General features: G+C 49.1%; 1 protein-coding gene across 12 annotated transcripts in view; it reads right to left on the bottom strand.

The window, feature by feature from the left end:
• The window catches only part of WT1 (WT1 transcription factor), an 85189-nt gene that overhangs the window by 12515 nt on the left and 56051 nt on the right, over window positions 1–16623 (bottom strand). For all 12 annotated transcript variants that reach the window (XM_053946724.1, XM_053946726.1, XM_053946728.1 and 9 more), the window contains 4 exons: window positions 15714–15836; window positions 15447–15549; window positions 9430–9507; window positions 676–778 (listed from right to left, as the gene is read on the bottom strand). In XM_053946724.1, coding sequence (XP_053802699.1) covers window positions 676–778; window positions 9430–9507; window positions 15447–15549; window positions 15714–15836 — 407 coding nt within the window. The remainder of the gene's footprint in view (window positions 1–675; window positions 779–9429; window positions 9508–15446; window positions 15550–15713; window positions 15837–16623) is intronic.

The following is a 16623-nucleotide window of genomic DNA, read 5'->3' as shown; positions in this document are numbered from 1 at the left end:
ACACAGAGAGACAGATACTCTGTAATGACTTTGCCATCAGTTTTAACAAGGTATATCTTTTACAGGGGTATTTAATAATGATGTGACTGTCTCAGAAAGGGAGGAAATGAACTCCCGTGAATGAAAAGTTCCTCCCAAATATTCACTAATTACTTAGTTATTAGGAAACAATCACATATTTCGTTTTAAGGAAATACATTTGAATCAGTAAAGTTTCAGAAACACGTAAAAGCAAAATGTCATCTGACACTTTCATATATGTAGTCATTAGATAGAGCCCTATAGATCTAGATTAGATAGGGGGTTATATTAGATATGACCACAGAGGCTCCACATGGCCAGAGTGATTGGAGCTGGAAGCTGGAAACTGGCCCACGCATCTTGGACCATCCTGAGGAGCTGGTAAGGTAAATCAGCACAGAAAGGAATACTGCCTTGCAGACGTATTTCAGAAGAAGAGACGAGCAATTTTAAATGACTGTGTCAGAAAGAAATCTTATGTTAGAGTGCAATGGCTTCGGTGAGGTCAGGACACTTTTGTAAAACATCTCTTGACAACACGGGGAAGCCACAAATCAAGGATGGGCTTGCAAACACCAGTGAAGTAGTGAGTGAACACTGTAAACAGGCTTTTGCAGTTTTGCTTCCCTGTGAAGAATGCCCCACAATACTCACTTGTATGCCTCTAAAGACCCCGTGGGTGTGTATTCTGTACTGGGCCCCACAGCTGTACAACATGGGAGCGCTGTGGTTCTCATTTTCATATCCCGCTGTGTGTCTGTAAGCAAAGAGGGGAATAACAAAAAAAATAAATATTTTTCAGTACTCAGCTCCATGTGAGAGGTTTCTTTCCTTAAGTCAGTGGTAACCTATGCAGAGTTTGCTTTCACAGCCATGATATCCAAGTTCAAGTGGAATTCACCAAAGGAAACCTGCTCTGCCTTCGTTCACGTGGATCTGCTCCCAACTGGCACAATGCACTGACTCCATACATACATCTATTAGTATCCATTAAGGCATCCAGGGGAAAAAGAAAAAAAAAAAACCCAAAAAAAAAAAGAAATTGTCAGGATTTGAACTCTGATGTATTTCCACAAAGATTTTAGGTAAGAGGGGAAAATTCACATAGCAGCACAAGGGTGTCATGTGCACATGTTCATGTTATTTATCAGTCAAACGTGGGGCTGGCTATTGCTAATATCTTTTGGAATGAGCAAAATGCCTCAAGTTTCACATTAAGTGCAGTGGATTTTTGTCAGCACCTCATGACTCAGATATTACCCGATACTACCAAGCAAGTGATGACATTTATAAGAATAGCAGTCATGTACTCATAAACAGAGATTACAAATCAGTGTCTAAACTATTTATCCCACATATCAGCTTGCAGGATACACTACAAATTAACCCTTTATAAAAATAAAATTAAAAAAAAAACAGCCTATCCCTTCTAGGTATAAATTTTCACAATAATTTTATGAATTTGATAATTTTGGTGTGCTTTGGGGTTGCCACAGCCATATGTTTTGTCTAATTATGTTCTTCAAAATCCTGTGTTCTCCTCCTGTCATGAATGTTGTGCGTCCTGTTCGCAGCCTTCCTAATGCCAGAACCACGTAAATACATTTTAGGTTTAATTTTTGAGCAAGTATGTTACATTATCACTTGTAGAAGTACACGTTGGCAATGGTAAGTGTACATGTTTTGCACAGCACCAGAAATTAGAAAGCCCAGAACAAAACCCCAGGGCACAGAGCTAGGGACAAAGATGGATATGTAGGATGTTATCCCAGTCTTTGCCAAATGCTTGCAATAGCAATTTCAAGGGGTCCCTGAGGCCCAGACTCTCATTTCACTGGTCCTTCCTTTCCCTTCACTCAAAGTTCATGTGCAGAGTAGAATTTCAAGGAAGTTTTAAACCTCTTAAGTGATTTGCAGAGCAGGCAGTGGAGCTGGAATGCAGGACGTGTCTAAAGGGTTTGTGAGCCTGGCTGCAGAGGAGGGGAGCAGATCTGCCTGCACAGGGTGGGCTGCACTCCTCACCACTGGCACGACTGGCAGGCTGCCCCCTGGCTGAGCTGTTCTCTGAGGTCAGCTCCTTCCCTGCTCTACAGCACTAATTTCAAATCCCAGCTCCACCTGCCTGTTCAAATCAAAGGCTGCGTCTTTTGGGAAGGTATGCTCTGCTCATTTCAATTTTAATTCAGTTTTAGGGTGATCGTAAGGAAATAAGTTATGGGGGGTGGCAAGAAAGGCTCTCTGTTCTGTAGTAATATCTGTAATAATAGATAAAGCAGATACCATTTAAATGGATTAAACTATGCTGTAGATATGCATCATGCCCAAATAAATAGGGTCTCCTCTCTGCCCAGAGCCCACAAGTGGCCTTTTGCAGCCTAATTCAAGTAACAAATTGCCATTTGCTATCAGCATTTGATCAGCACAGATTCCCCACCAACATCAAATTAAAATTTTCCTCTCTGTTTAAAGGCAGCAAGTCTGTACATGTCAAAAAAAAAAAAAAGAAAAGAAAAGAAAAGAAAAAAAGAAGCCTGGGAAGAGGGGTATTGAAATCCATGCTGATCACAAATTACACAGTGCACTTTGAAAAAGAAATGGAATGGAATGGAATGGAATGGAATGGAATGGAATGGAATGGAATGGAATGGAATGGAATGGGAACCACCATTGATAAGGAGGAAACTCTGCAGCAGGAGCTGTTGCTGACCTGTAGCACAGCAGTAAATCAAGGGTAAATGTGAACTTCAGCACTGGTCACCCTGAGTGTAACCTCCCCTTCACGCCTGTCCTAACAACCTTAAACACCACAATAAACAACAGGCACAAAGGCTGATAAGAATTCCCAGGACAGAAACTTTGTAAGGAGAAGCAGCAATGTGTAGTAAAATCTTATACCATAAAACACAGCCCCACTTTCCCTCCAAATTCTCATGGTTTTCATCTTTCAATGATAACATTTTTTGTCAGGACCAGTCAGTTTTGAAATAATTCCTCCCAGGAATAGGAGGCAGAACAAAGACCCTGTCTGTGCCCTAAGGAATGGCTCTAAGAATGAGAGGTGTCCTCCAGATGATCTCCATCTCAGTTTTTATTGAACTGTTAGGAAGCCTTCCTCAACAACCAGCCTTTTTTCCTCCCCTTATTTCTAGTTATACTTCACTAAAACTGCACATACAACTGCAAAGCCATGAAGATTAAAACCTGCTTTCTGAGCCCCTTGACCCATAATATTCTAAGTCCTTAACCATCTCCCTAGGAGAGATGCTTTAATAACCAGGAGCCCTATTTCCCATTTTACGTTGGGCACATTTCCATCAGCATTGGCTGGTACTCAGCATGGCCATATGGCTGCTGACAGCAAAATGGATCATGAGAGATTTCTTGGTTAAAACACTGTTTACTCTTTATGGAGCACTGTGGAATCATCTGACCTTTGGGGAGATAGAAATGAGCAGGTGGATATTCCTTCCAGTCAGTGGGAAACTGGAACACTGAAGGAGAAGTTTTCACAAACTGTCCCTACACTGCTGCTCTCTTGAAGTTCAGCCTTCACTCTGCATCCACGGTAACCTCCTGAGGAAATAGAGTTCTTTCCCTTCCAGCCTCTTTCCTCCATGCTTTAGCCATGATTTATGCCACAAAGTGTACGTCACAGTTGGCACAGTTGGCTTGTTTCATATGGCTGCAGTTTATATGCTACAATAAAGGCAGGGGCAGAAGCACAGATACAAATCTGAATCCATTATTAAAGTCAAACACCTGCTTTATTGCATGCAAGAGATAATGCAATGCCACATACACGAGGAATACAAGTGACTGGTGAATTTATACCTGCGGTACATTAACTAAATGGAAATCTCCAGAGGGTAGCACAGTCCTTAACTTTCATCTTTTCTAGTCAGGCACTCTGTGTTAAGGTAGGCAAAGAGACAATGCCTTATGAATTCAGCTGAATTAACCAAAGAAGAAAAAAAAAGCCAGAAAAAAATCCCTAGTAAGGCCCAGCGTGACACTTAGGAGAGACACTAGACTGATCCCTTCGCAGGTCCTAAAAGGACTCAAACCTAAGCAAGACCAGATGCAGCCAAACTGCCCTGCCAGGATCCAACACAAATCTTTGGCTGAGCAAGGGCTGAAGGGTTTGGCCTCACAGTCCAGCTCTGCCATTATTTGTAAACACACAACTCCCTTTAACTTCAATCAGAGCTGCTCAAAGCCAGAAATGGACTGTAAATAGAGTTTGGGTTAGTTGGTGAAAAAAAGGATTCAGTGTATTTTGTTCTTTGGATCTAGACAGCCAGAGCTGGAAACACAGCCATAAAATGTAATTCTAGATAACTGGGAAACAAAGGCTGACACTCACAAAGGAAGAGCTCTGTGCTGTAGAGTATTTAGAAGCACTTGCATTTACCATTAGCCCAGCAAATCCTTAACACTCGCAGAGTAGCTCTTTTAAAATGATTAATCTCAGAGTTGTACAGATTGTACAGAGATTAATAAAAATGAAGGGTTTACAGATGAGAATGTGTGATGAAAAACAGAGCAGCTTTAGAGAGTTGTATCAATCTAAGTGGTTATAAAAAAAAAAAAAAGAAACTCATAAAAGATGACATTCTAATCTGAATATTTCAAAAAAATAATCAAGCTGCAATTTCTCTCTCACACCATTTTTACTTTGTAAAACTGAAATTGCCTGTCCAATGTATAAAGCAGCTACAACTTAATCTGAAGAGTTAAGCTTTTTATTATTATTTCATAAACCAAAAAAGGGAAGCTTTAGGACACACTGAGGAGAGCTAGAAAATTTCAGATGAAACGTGAATACGCATTGATTCATGAGATTCAGACTTGGAAGAATAAAAAAAGCCAGAAAGCAAGATTACATAAAACAGGCACCACATTAAGCTTCAATTTAATTGTGTTTCACTGCAGGAACAGGAATTTTAGGGTTTAGAAACAGAGCCAAAAATGAGGCAAAGTGAGGGTGTGGGCTAGTCCCGTTGATAACAGAACATAAAGGAAGAGAAGTAGAGTTAATTCCCTCTGCTAAAATATTTACCATCCTAGCACCCTGGGAAAAATATGTATGGAGACAGAGAAAGATCCTGATTAGTTATATAGAAGATCCTGTTTCTGCCTGGTTTTTGTCTAGTACTGTTATGGAGGATGGAGTATGAAGCTGCATTTTTATCTGCCTTTCCAAGGCAAAGGAATATTTTTAAAAATGCAATTTCACAGATTTGAGCCCTTCTGCCATCCTCAATGGGAGAATCAGCTGGCTAATGAAAGAAAGGCTCTAAACTTTCAGGGCACCTTTGTGTTTCTGACTTCAATAGTCTTTCTTTGGTTTGGGTTTTTTTACCATCAACCTCAGTGGAGTCAGGATTTCACCAAACCCTTCCCAACAGCTATCAGAGGGAAAGGATAAATCCCATATTAGAAACTGGAGGTTATTGCCCATTTTCAGCTCATCTTGATTGCAGAACTGAACCCAAGTTTCACACCTCCAAATTTTACTAATAATGACACCAAAGCTAAACAGAAAAACCTTTACAAACCACTCCTAAACAAGAAAGGTTTTCCCTGCCTTGTTTAAGATGTGGTTTTAATAGTGTTCTACAGAGATCAGACCTAATATTCCTTACAGTGAGCCTGAGAAAACAGCAATAAATACCAATTTCCATGGAACATGCTGAGCATTTAACATCCAAGCAAAACCAAAAGAGGAAAACCAAAATGTTGTCTGGTTCTATGCCTGATTTCAGAAAAGTGTTAGAAATATGGATCAAAGCTTTTTACTCAAGCAGCTGAAGAGAAAACTACATTGAGCCTTGCTGTTGGGAATGTAGCCACACTTCTTCTCTACCACACTGTATCACTTCCTGCTTGGTATCAGTTATTTCCATGTCACTTTTACACTTAACTCATCAAAATATAAAGGAGGGGTTTTTAGTCCTGAGATCCTCCTCTAGAACCACTATGGAAAGAAGCAGTGCTTTTCATACTGGACAAATTAAAAAGCAACACAAAAATATGAAGGAGAAACCAATGGCAAAAGTGTCCACTAATGTGGAACATTAATTTTGAGATGTCTGGGACCCACTGACTTTCCTGCAATGGAATAAATCTGATCCCAGCAGCTCCAAACAAAATACCACAAATGAGGAACAAATCATCAGCAAACAGTCTGAGGAGATAAAATCCAGTCCCACAGTGAGGTTCACTGCCTTAACAATGAAGCTTTCCTTTCAGATTCTAAGAGTTGCCAGTTTGTGAGACAGCTTGCAGACAAGCCAGCCCTCCCTCTGGTCCACCCAAAGTTCAGAAGGTGACAGAGGGATGCCTGGACAAGCAAGAAACACAATTAACACACACAGCCTCACAAAGTACTCCTGTTCCCTCATGTGAGCTGTAAGAGCAACTTGAGCTCAATCAGAGCGCAATCAATTTGGAATTCAGGGCCCAAATGAAAATCTAAAATGCAGATTCGGGTCGTTTGGGCTGTATGGTAGCAGCAGTGGGTTGTCTTCTTCTCGAGGGGCAGCTCTTGGTCATCTTGGGCCACCAGACATCCTTTTGGATTGCCAGCGAGTAGAAACCTCCAGAACTCATGGCTGCAGCCTTTTCTGTCTGCTTCCCTTTTGGCACCAGTCTCCCCTTCCCCTGCCAGTCCATCACAGTGCTGAACTCTGGCAGAAGACAACATCTCAGTTCACCTCAGATGTCTCTCTTCACCATTCAGCAATGGCTGGCCAGGATCTCTGTTCCACACCTTTCACTGCCCACCTCTGCCTTTCTCTCAGGCTGTGCCTTCCACAAACTCCTGATGCTTACACCTACTGAAAGCACTCAGACCAAACTCCACTGATACACAGAAACTTCTTGCTCTCAGTTCCAACATCCAATGTTAAAATATCCCTGAATGAAAAAGCATTCAAGGAAAATAGTCTTCCGTGGCCTTAAAGCCACGGGCTGAAGCAGGCTCTGAGCAGATAAAATCACTCAGCAGTTCAGATGCCAGGCTCTTGCTGCTGCTGACACACAAGTTCATAAGCTTGCAACTCAGCAGGAATGATTTTCACAGTGGCCGGAAAGGACACAGCTTCGGCCACCTGACAGCATTCTTTGCCCAATTTCAAACTTTTAACCTGGGTTGAGGGGATTCTGGAGCTGAGCACTCAGACACTGGCTCTGTACAAGAGCTAGAACCAGGATGCTCTCAGATAAACTGCCAGACAGCTTCAGCACAGAACCTGCCAGCTAACTCTACCTAAATTGCACTGCAAAAGCTTCATTTCAGTCTGTTAAACTTGTGCTGAACAGGAACCCAGAAGAGCCAGCTACTGACCTGGTCTGCTGTCAAGTATAAAGTGTGTGACCTGTAAGCTTTATATAACTGTAAAGTTCTCTAACTATTTGCAGAACTTACTGGCAACATTTTCCTCCTTCTTACAATGTGCAAAAGTCTCACTGAAGCCAGGAAGAAGTGCTGGGGAGAACTGAAGGCAAGGAGCTAAACAGGACTGTCATCGTTGGGCAGAATCTAGGAGCTCCATATTTCAACAGGAAGATTGACTCCAAAATTCTTAAATTACAACTACGAGATTGAGAAAAGCATCTGAAACACTAAACGCCTGGGAATCACTTATGAACAGTTCATATATTTTAAAGATGTAAATCTTGGGAAGAATACCTAATGTTCATGGCAACTGAGATTGGAGGTACTGTGTATTGTAACTCTCAGCCAGAAAAGACAGATAACTATTTTGGCTCATATTACCAGTGATGAGGCTATGTCTAGCACTGATTTTCCACAGATTCTACAATCTTGGCCTATACCAAAACTTTCAGCTTTGTTTTACCATAGATCATTCATCTTGATTCTTTCTCCCTTTTCATGCATCCTAGGTCACATACTTTACACTGCTAACAGTCTGACTCCTGGACAAGTAAGACACCATTTATTTTGTTCAGTACTCCTTTAATATTTCTATTGTGACTTTTTTTTTTTTTCACTGAGTTCCCCAAAGAATAACCTCTTCCTTGCTTTAATAACTTGGACCTCAGTCAAGGTTGATGTGTTTCTCCATTTTGCAGGATATTTTCTTCAGAAGAGACAAAACAGTGTCTAATATTGCAATGACTGATCTTTAAAGGGTACAGTTTCAAGAGGAAATCAAAAAGACTTACGAAAGAAAAGTAGGAAGTAGTCTTTTAAAAAGAGGGGATAGGCAGCAAAGACAGTGAACTGTACACAACTGTAGGATTTGGGGATCTTCTCTAACCAGAAAAAACCTCCTTCTTCAGGCTCAGCTCGCTTGCTCACTTCAATACAGATAGTTTACTACACTACTCCCTCTAACCTTCAAACACCATTGGTTTATGAGCTACAAGGAGACCCATAATATTTTTTTTCCTTTATCGCAGTACAGTAGTGTACACAAAGTCCATCTTGAACAAGATTTTGACATCTATGGACAACTGCATGAAAGCACAGATCTGTGCAGGCTTTTATCAGCCTCTCCTGCTGTTCCCTTGAGGCTGCGCACTCTTGGACACTGAGAACATCTCAAAGCTGGCAATACCTGCCTTCAGTGGGGGAGTTTCCAGAGCCAGTTATCTCCTCAGAGCAGTGAATTATCTGCTCCGAGCAGAGCAGGCAACCTGTGGCTTTCCCTTGGCTGAGATCAAAAGGTGTCTCTGCCGCTCACGGATGCACCGAGGTGAGGATGCTCCAGCCCCGGGTGCACCGGGGATCCCCAGCCCCGGCAGACCGGGGGAGGCGCCGGGCACGGTGGGTGCGGAGAGGGAGGCAGCGGCCCCGGAGCTCTGCCCGCCCTGCAGCGGCCGCCACCCCGGCGGGGCCCCGCGGCGCCTCGGAGCCTTCCTGCCCGGCCGGCCGCAGGAAGCCCCGCGGGGGAGGCGGGCCGGAGCCTCTTCCCGGCAGGTGGGAGGGCGACAATGGCCGGGAGGAAGGAAGCCGGGAGGCGGCCGGGCCGGGACACAGGACGCAGCGCCTGGCGAAGGCAGGGAAAGGGAAGAGGGATGGTGGGAAGGGGCGACAGCTCAAGGAGCAGGAGCGCGAAGTGGCCGCGGCTGCTCCTGCGGGAGGGGCGCAGGCACCGGGAGCGGGCACAGCCCGGCCCTGCCCTGCCCGGTGCCACCGGAGCCCCGGCACACCCAGCGCTGGGCTCCGCGGGCACGGCCAGCCAGCAGCCCGACCCTCCGCCCAGGCTGGGACAAGGATCACCAGAAACACGGCAAGCGACAGCCAGGTGATGAGCCACTCTCAGGACCGGACTGTATTTTTTTTCGTGCAAGTGACCGGATTCAAAAATCCAAGATAAAGTTAGCCCAGTAATGCAGCTTCACTAGGGCAACAGGTTAGAAGAGAACAAAGCTCCTTACCCTTTCAGTGTGGATCCCAAGTTCATTTGATTCCATGTCATGCATTCAAGCTGTGAGGTCATCTGGTATAAATTGTCGCTGTTGTGAAAAGATGTAGGATTAGGACTAAAATTGCAGCTATCAAACAAAAACTAAAATATCAGAATGTCAACAATTTCTTTGTTATTTGTTTTAAATATGTAACAGTAGAAAGTGAATTTATTTTATATAATGCCTTTTTTCGATGCATTATGAATTTTTAAAAATAAAAGGAAATAAAAGAAAAGAAAAGCTGTCGCTAGAAAAGGCACTTTGAATGTGAAAGCGCGACGATTTGTAAAGAGCTGGAAATAGAAACATAAAACTTTTTCCTTCCCGAAAAATGATATCCGATATTGACACATTGAAATGAATGAAACGAATACAAGCAGCCCGGCGGGGTAACGCAAAGGATTATTTGTTTTAAAAAGTCAAATCTGTTAACTGTTTTAACCAGGAGTGTGAGAGACCACGTGGGTAATGGAGTGAAACAGCTATCGTGACTCGTGATGGATGTTGCTACACAGAGGGGCTTGACAAGCAGGAGAAAAATGGAGTGGCTGAGCGATAAACGAAGCTCACCGCTGGAGCAGGCTCTTTCCCCGGCGGTACACACCGCGGGCAGCCCGGCTGCAGCCGCGGCTTCCCCGGCTCCGCTCTCCGCTCGCCGCGGCGAACGCCGAGGGCGGCGGGAGGCGGGCACGGAGCCCCGGGAGCGCTCTCCCGGCAGGACAGGTCCCCACGGGGCCCAGGAGGTGCCGCGGCCCGGGCAGGCTCCCCCGGGCCGGGCTCTCCCCGCAGCGCAGCTCCCGGCGAGCGGGGGCGCGGTGCGAGCCCCCGGCCCCGCAGGCGGGCGGTGAGATTGATGCCGGGGAACGGCCGCTCACAATAAACGCAAGTCTCCCCGCTGATTAATTACACCTAAATTCGCTGGATTTACGCGGTGAATTTATATCATTTTGTTACTAGGGGACGGCATTTTTTCTTTTTTTCTTTTTTCTTAATTTTTTTTTTTTTTTTTTTTACTTCGTGGCAGGTAGACGCGACCTAAAAAAGCCAGAATCCAGTGGGAAGCTTTTGCATATAAAAACAAATTAAGTGACTTCAATCTCGAAGTATGCGTAATATCATTTGTCAGTATCACTGGACACTATTATTCATTAGTGTGTCTGAAGTGCTATTATGCTACTACAATGTCCTGCATATCAGCTCAGGAATTGTTAAACTCTCCTGCAGTTTCCCCATTTGCAATAGCAGTCCGTGCTGGTCTGTGCCAACTACGTTTTGCAATTCCACGAATTCTTCCTGTAATGCTGCTGTAATTAATTCCTCCAGGACCCTGATTTTTTTTATTAGAAGTGCCCGCCCGATGCATTTACAGCAGGAGATTTCCCTTTAACTTTCTTTCGCTTGACAGTTCATTTATAAGAGCCTCCCCCACAATATCCACTTTTTTTTCCCCCCCTTTGCTTTTTCATAAAGCAATACACTTATTCATCTTGTCACAGCTCGCAGCCACTGTATTCCGTGCCGCCCTTGGGTGACAGTGTCCGAGACGAGGCGCCCCGGGGGCCGCGCGGTGCCCGCGCCCCGGTGCCGCCGCCGCTCTCCGGGCGCCCGCCCGGCCAAACGCGCCCCGCGCTCCGGCCGCTCCCGCTCCCGGCTCTGCAGCGCCGGCCGCGGCTCCCCGGCGGAGCCCGAGCTGGCTTCAGCCTCCGGAGGGAGCCCGGAGAGGCTTTGGGGCAGGCTGGGCGTCGTGCGAAGCGCTGGGAGAGGGATGGGAGCAGAGCTCCGCTGTTTGCGCAAAAACCCGCTCTGTCTGCCCCGTTTGGCGTCTCCTGAGCGGGGAGAGACCCTCAGCCCTCGCCCCCCCCCCCTTGTCCTCCTACCGCGGGGGGCTGGAGCCGGGGACTGAGTGCGGGGGGAGCAGGTGCCCGGCTCGGCCCGGACCCCACAGCAGCCCGGGAGGAGCCGGAGCCGAGCCGGGCCGCGTTCCGGACTCTGGGCACGTCCCGGGTGAGCCACACCCGGGCACCGGGGTGCCCACGGAGCGGCACCCGCACCCCCTGCCACGGGCTGCGCGTGGGGTCTGAGCCATCCCTGCAGCCGGCAGCGGCCAAGGGAGACATTTCTGTGCTGAGCCACGGAGCTGCGAGGTTCTCATCTCCAAAGAGCCGGAGGGAATTGCCGGAGCTTTGGCTAAATCGGCCCTGGGCGGGAGGCAGGTGGGCACCGTCGGGCTTCGCGCCCCTTAAACCCGGAGATAAGAACGGCCCGTCCGGTCGCCGCTTGCCCGGGGGCCACCGGGCAGTGCCTCGGATTAAACATCTCACATCTGACATGTGACAGAGAACAGGACGTCCTTAACGCCATTTACGCCTCGCCATGGTTTTATTATTGACGGTACCATGAGATGATCTCATGGAACCAAACAGCTCCGCTCAAAATCTGGGCTTTGGATGGGGTTTGAATGAGGAGGAGGAAAGCGAGGTCTCCAGGGATTTGCCTGCGCTGATTCCAATCTGAATCCTTGGCCCTTCGAGCGGCCACAAAGAAGACACTAAAAATAACTTATTTTCATTACAAAGATGCTTTTAAAGAGAAACGAGAGGAAGGGGGGGAAACATTTCTACAACGGGGATTAATGTAAGTTGGAGTGGAATAAAAGGAAGTCAACGCTGAGCAAAAAGGGAACTTAAAAGGAAACCAGTAGTAGATCATATAGAGTTTGTTTTGGCCTGTACTGCAGTATTACCGAGTTCTTGACCTCTGCACAGAAAGAGCTATAATCTGAACCGAGACTCCTCCACTTTTAAAGTCTTTGCAAGTGTGACTCACAGTAAATTTTCAACATCGAGCATGTTTACTACATTAAACAGCGCGAGGTAGAAAAGTTCACATCACCATTTTAATGGACCCACAAAGCCATGCTTGCGATCTGCGCGGGTTTGTCACCCGTGTCCAGCTACAGCCACAGGCGCGGGGCTCCTTGGCAGCGCAGCGGGCCGGGCCACAAACAGAGACCAGTAGTGGCCGGGGCGAGAAATTTCAGAGACAGTTCTGCTTCCAGCCTAAGAATTACGATCTTTCAGCCATTCCTTTTTTCCCGACTTTGCCGCGGTACGGGAGGGAAGGCGAGGCGCTTGAGCCCCGAGCGCCTCCGCACTGCAGACGGGCTGGACCCTCCTGCCCACGCCCACTCGCGACCCGGGCTGCGGCCGGGCTCCGGGGAGAGCCGGAAGAGTCCCTCGCACCCAGCTGGAGAGATGGCGATGAGGGGGAAGCGGGAGCATCAGGTGGAGGTGACTCCCTCTGCATCCTCTCCCCCTCCTCTCTCCCTCCACCTCCGCCCGCCGAAGCATCGCCCCTCGGGTTCTGAGCGCGGCGGATCCGGAGGGATCCGTCCCTCCGAGGCGCTGCAAGGCGGAGCGGACCCTCGGCTGCGCTGAGCGGGCGAAGGACCACAAACCAGCGCTGCTCAGGCGTCCCGGGAGACGCACAGAGGAGGCGGTGCAGGGAAACACGGCCGCCGCATCCCGCCGGCGACAGAGGCAGCACCACCTCCCGTTTTCCACCTCTGCCACATCCCCCCCTCTCCACTGCTAAAGGCGAACGGCAGCGCCTGTTGTCCCCAGCCAGTGTGGGGACCGACAAACCCCCCATTCCGGGGCTGAGCACCATCCCCTGAGCGCTCTCGGAGCGCCCTGCGCAACGGGGCGCGCAGCGGGCGCGGGCATGGTCGCCTGCCCCGGCACTCGGATGTGGCGACCGAGCAAGAGCTGTCGAACTTGACCTGAACTGCGAAAAGCAAAAGAAATCTTCAAGAAGGAGGTGCGGAATAAATACGGACTTGAAAAAAAATAATCGCCGTTTGCCAAATCTAGATAAATGGATAAGGACAGTGCGGTCGTTTTCAGGGCGTTGGCGATGTGGCAAATGTGTCCCGCCCGTTTCTGTACCTCATCCGCTTTCCTGACCACATTTTCCAGGCGGTTTTGAACGTGTTCAACAAGGGACAAGGAGAGGCCGCGCCGAGCTCCGCCACCTGCGCGGGCCTCGCTGCGGGAGCAGGATTTGTACGGCTGGGGCTGCCCTCGACGTGGAACAAGCGCTGCCTCGCTTATACCCCCACACATCAGTATTGGCTCCTGAGAGGTTTAAAGGCTTAAATCCTTATCTTACTGGAGTGAGCCGTAAACCTCCCAGGGAGCAGGGCAGGATCAAGGCTGAGGTCGGGAGGAAATCGCTCCCCGTGGCGCAGCGCTGCCCACCCGCGCCGGGCGCGGCTCCTCAAGCGCTGGGCGGGAGGTGGCCGCGTTAGGGAGGCGACCTCTGTCCTCACCCCTGCCTCAGCGGAGGCACACGGAAGAGAGAGCTCTCGACACTATCAGCATTCTCCTATCGGATTCACACCTGCAGGCGCTGCCGCTTCCAGGAGCGGGGCGAGGGCGAGCCCCGGGGGGACTGGGAGGACTGGGGAAGGCGGCGGCTGCCCGCGGCCGCTCGGAGCTGCCCTCCCCAAGCCTCCTCCAAACCATATTTATAGATTTCCCTGAGCGGCGAGCAATCTCTGTCACTTCAGCGCAGGAGTTCGCCCCGCCAATTATTCTGCAAGCTAATCTCTCTGGATAGGCTTCTTTCCTTCCTTCATTACCTCATTCCCTCCTTCCCTTGACGTCAACTCACGTTCATTAGCGAAGTGGCTTCTGGAAGTGACAGAATTTTGTTGTCTCACGTCCAGTGTCGATTAATCTGAGGTGATATAACTGGCCTACAAGAGGAGCCGCTCGCGGCTTCCTTCGCAGAGGCACATTGTTTTGTGTGCGAGAGTTACTTAGCAACTCCGAGATACGGGACTGGCTCCAAGTTCACAAAAAGTTGAGGAATAAATTTTGGGGAACTTCTTTTACTCACTAAACACGTTGTAAAACTCCAACGCCCAGCCCCCATGTCAGACCGAAAAAAAAAGAACCAACCGGGAAGCTGCGCTTGCCACGGGCCCTGTCTGTTGGCAAAGAGATTTCGTTGCTTGCAGCAAAGTTCCAGACGCACCTTTCTCCCAGCAAGGAAATCCGATAGGTTTATTGCCCCGATTTCAATAAATAACCTCCCTGCAGGCCAGTTCCCATCGCTCCAGGGAGCCATGGAACGGCTCTTGGCCTGCAAGACGAAGCCCTTGGACGGAGCTGAGTTTTAGTTGCCTGCACCACGCTGTGCCCATGGCTGCTGCTCAGCCGCCAGCACTTCCACACCTTCCCGGCCTCGGGCAAGAGCTCCGGGGCTGCGGGGAGCCAACACCGGAGAGGAGGCGTGGGGCTCAGCCGGGCTGCCCCAAGCGCTTCCCCCTGCTGCCGTTAAGGGCAAACCCCAAATTCATTGCAGCGACAGGCCCGAGGAGTGCGGGGAGCCCGGCCCCCGTTTCCCCGAGGCGGCCGCACCTGCTGCCGGAGCGCGGCCCCGCCGGGATGCTCTGCCGGAGCCAAGCGGCGCCGCCGCCTCCCCAACCCCGGCTCGGGAGGGTGACCCGGCCGGGAAACCTCCGAGACACAGCGCGGCCCGCTACGGAAGGCGCGGCATCTTTTTTTTCGTTTTGTGGGGGTTTGGAGATGTCGTTTTGTCTGGGTTTTTTTTGTTGGTTTCTTTGTTTTTGTTGGCTTTTTGCTTGTTTGTTTGTTTGGGGGGTTGGGGCGGTTTTGCCTTGGTATGGTTTGGTTTTTACGCGTGAATTTTCTTTTTTTTTTGGGGGGGGGGGTTTGGTTTTCGGTGTTGTTTTGTTTTGGGTTTGATGGCTTTTTGTTTGTTTGTTTGTTGTGGGTTTTTTGTTTTTTGAGGGTTTTTTTTGTTTGTTTGTTTGTTTGTTTTTTTTGAGAAGGGAAAGACTAAATCTGTTTTCTTGCATAAAGGAAAAGCTGCTCGAACGGCACGCGGGGGAGAGAGCGCATCCCAGCAACAACCCGAGCACAAGGAGGGCAAGCAAAGCTCCCTGCCGGCCGAGGTACCTGTTGTAGGGCGTCCGGAGGAGCAGCGCCTGGCTGCCCGTGCAGCTGTCGGTCGGCGTGTGACAGCCGTACACCGGGGGAGGCACCGAGTACTGCTGGTCCCCTGCGGAGAGAGCAGCACAGAGTTAACCCTTGGGGCGAGCGGCCACCCCTCCGCTTGAAGGGGTCTCCAGGGCCCCGTCCTCCAGCACCGGGCAGCTCCGGCTCTGTGCCAGGCCTGCGGGGGCTTGGGGCGGGTCCCTGCGGCTTGCAGGAGGCAGAAATTACCTAGGGAGGGCTGCTGGCTGATGGGGTCCTCGTGTTTGAAGGAGTGGTTGGTGAACTGAGCGGCGGGGTGGGACGGCGTGTGGCCGTAGCTGGGGGTGCCGTCAAAGGCCACGGTGCTGTAACCTGGCGGAGAGAGCACAGCGGGGTTAGCGGGAGCCTCCGCCGGGTCCCTGCGAGCGGCCGGAGGGACCCACGGCCACGCACCGCGGGCTCCAAACGCTTCGCGTCTGCGGCAGCTCGCCGACCCCCCCGCGGGGAGGCTGCCCACGCTGGGGACAAGGACGGGGCCAGGCTCCCTGAGCCCCTCTGTCCCCTCTGCCACCGCCCCTCGGCACCCGCACATCTCTCTCTCTGCGGGGAGAGCCGTGCCGAGCCCGCGCCCGGGCGCGGAAAGTCGGAAGTCTCGCTCGTGTTTAAAGAGAACAGATCGGCTTCGGTAATAAAAAGGATGTTTTCATTAATTGTTGCTCATATTAAAAGTGGAAGATTCCCATCTGCTCAGTGTATTCATCTGGCGCTTCCAATTTAGAAGTTACCCTTTAATCTTGCGCTTTTTTTTTATTTTGTTAAGACCGGCTTTCTGAAGAGTCTGCAAATAAAGAGGTGGAATATTACGTGCAAAAATAAAACTCCTCCTTTCAGCGAAAATTGCTCTCCAAAATAATAAACAGCCTATTTTGTTTCCTACACCGAGCAGATTCAGATGGAAAGAGACCACCTCTGCTGACCCCGGGCCGGCACAGAATCGTAAATCAGGTGCTTGGACACCAACTTTCATTAATGACTTGGAGCTGGCTAAACAACTTCAGCTAAAAAAGTAATTACAAAGTAATATTATCTCAGCGGCTTCTCGGCTCATCAGCATTTACTCCGAGAACCAAGCTCCTCTGAGAGCCACTCTTTAAAAAAA

The sequence above is a fragment of the Vidua chalybeata genome, chromosome 6, assembly GCF_026979565.1.
Source record: "Vidua chalybeata isolate OUT-0048 chromosome 6, bVidCha1 merged haplotype, whole genome shotgun sequence".
NCBI lineage: Eukaryota > Metazoa > Chordata > Aves > Passeriformes > Viduidae > Vidua > Vidua chalybeata.
Note: the sequence above shows the minus strand (reverse complement) of the source record. Positions and strands in the feature narration are given on the sequence as shown.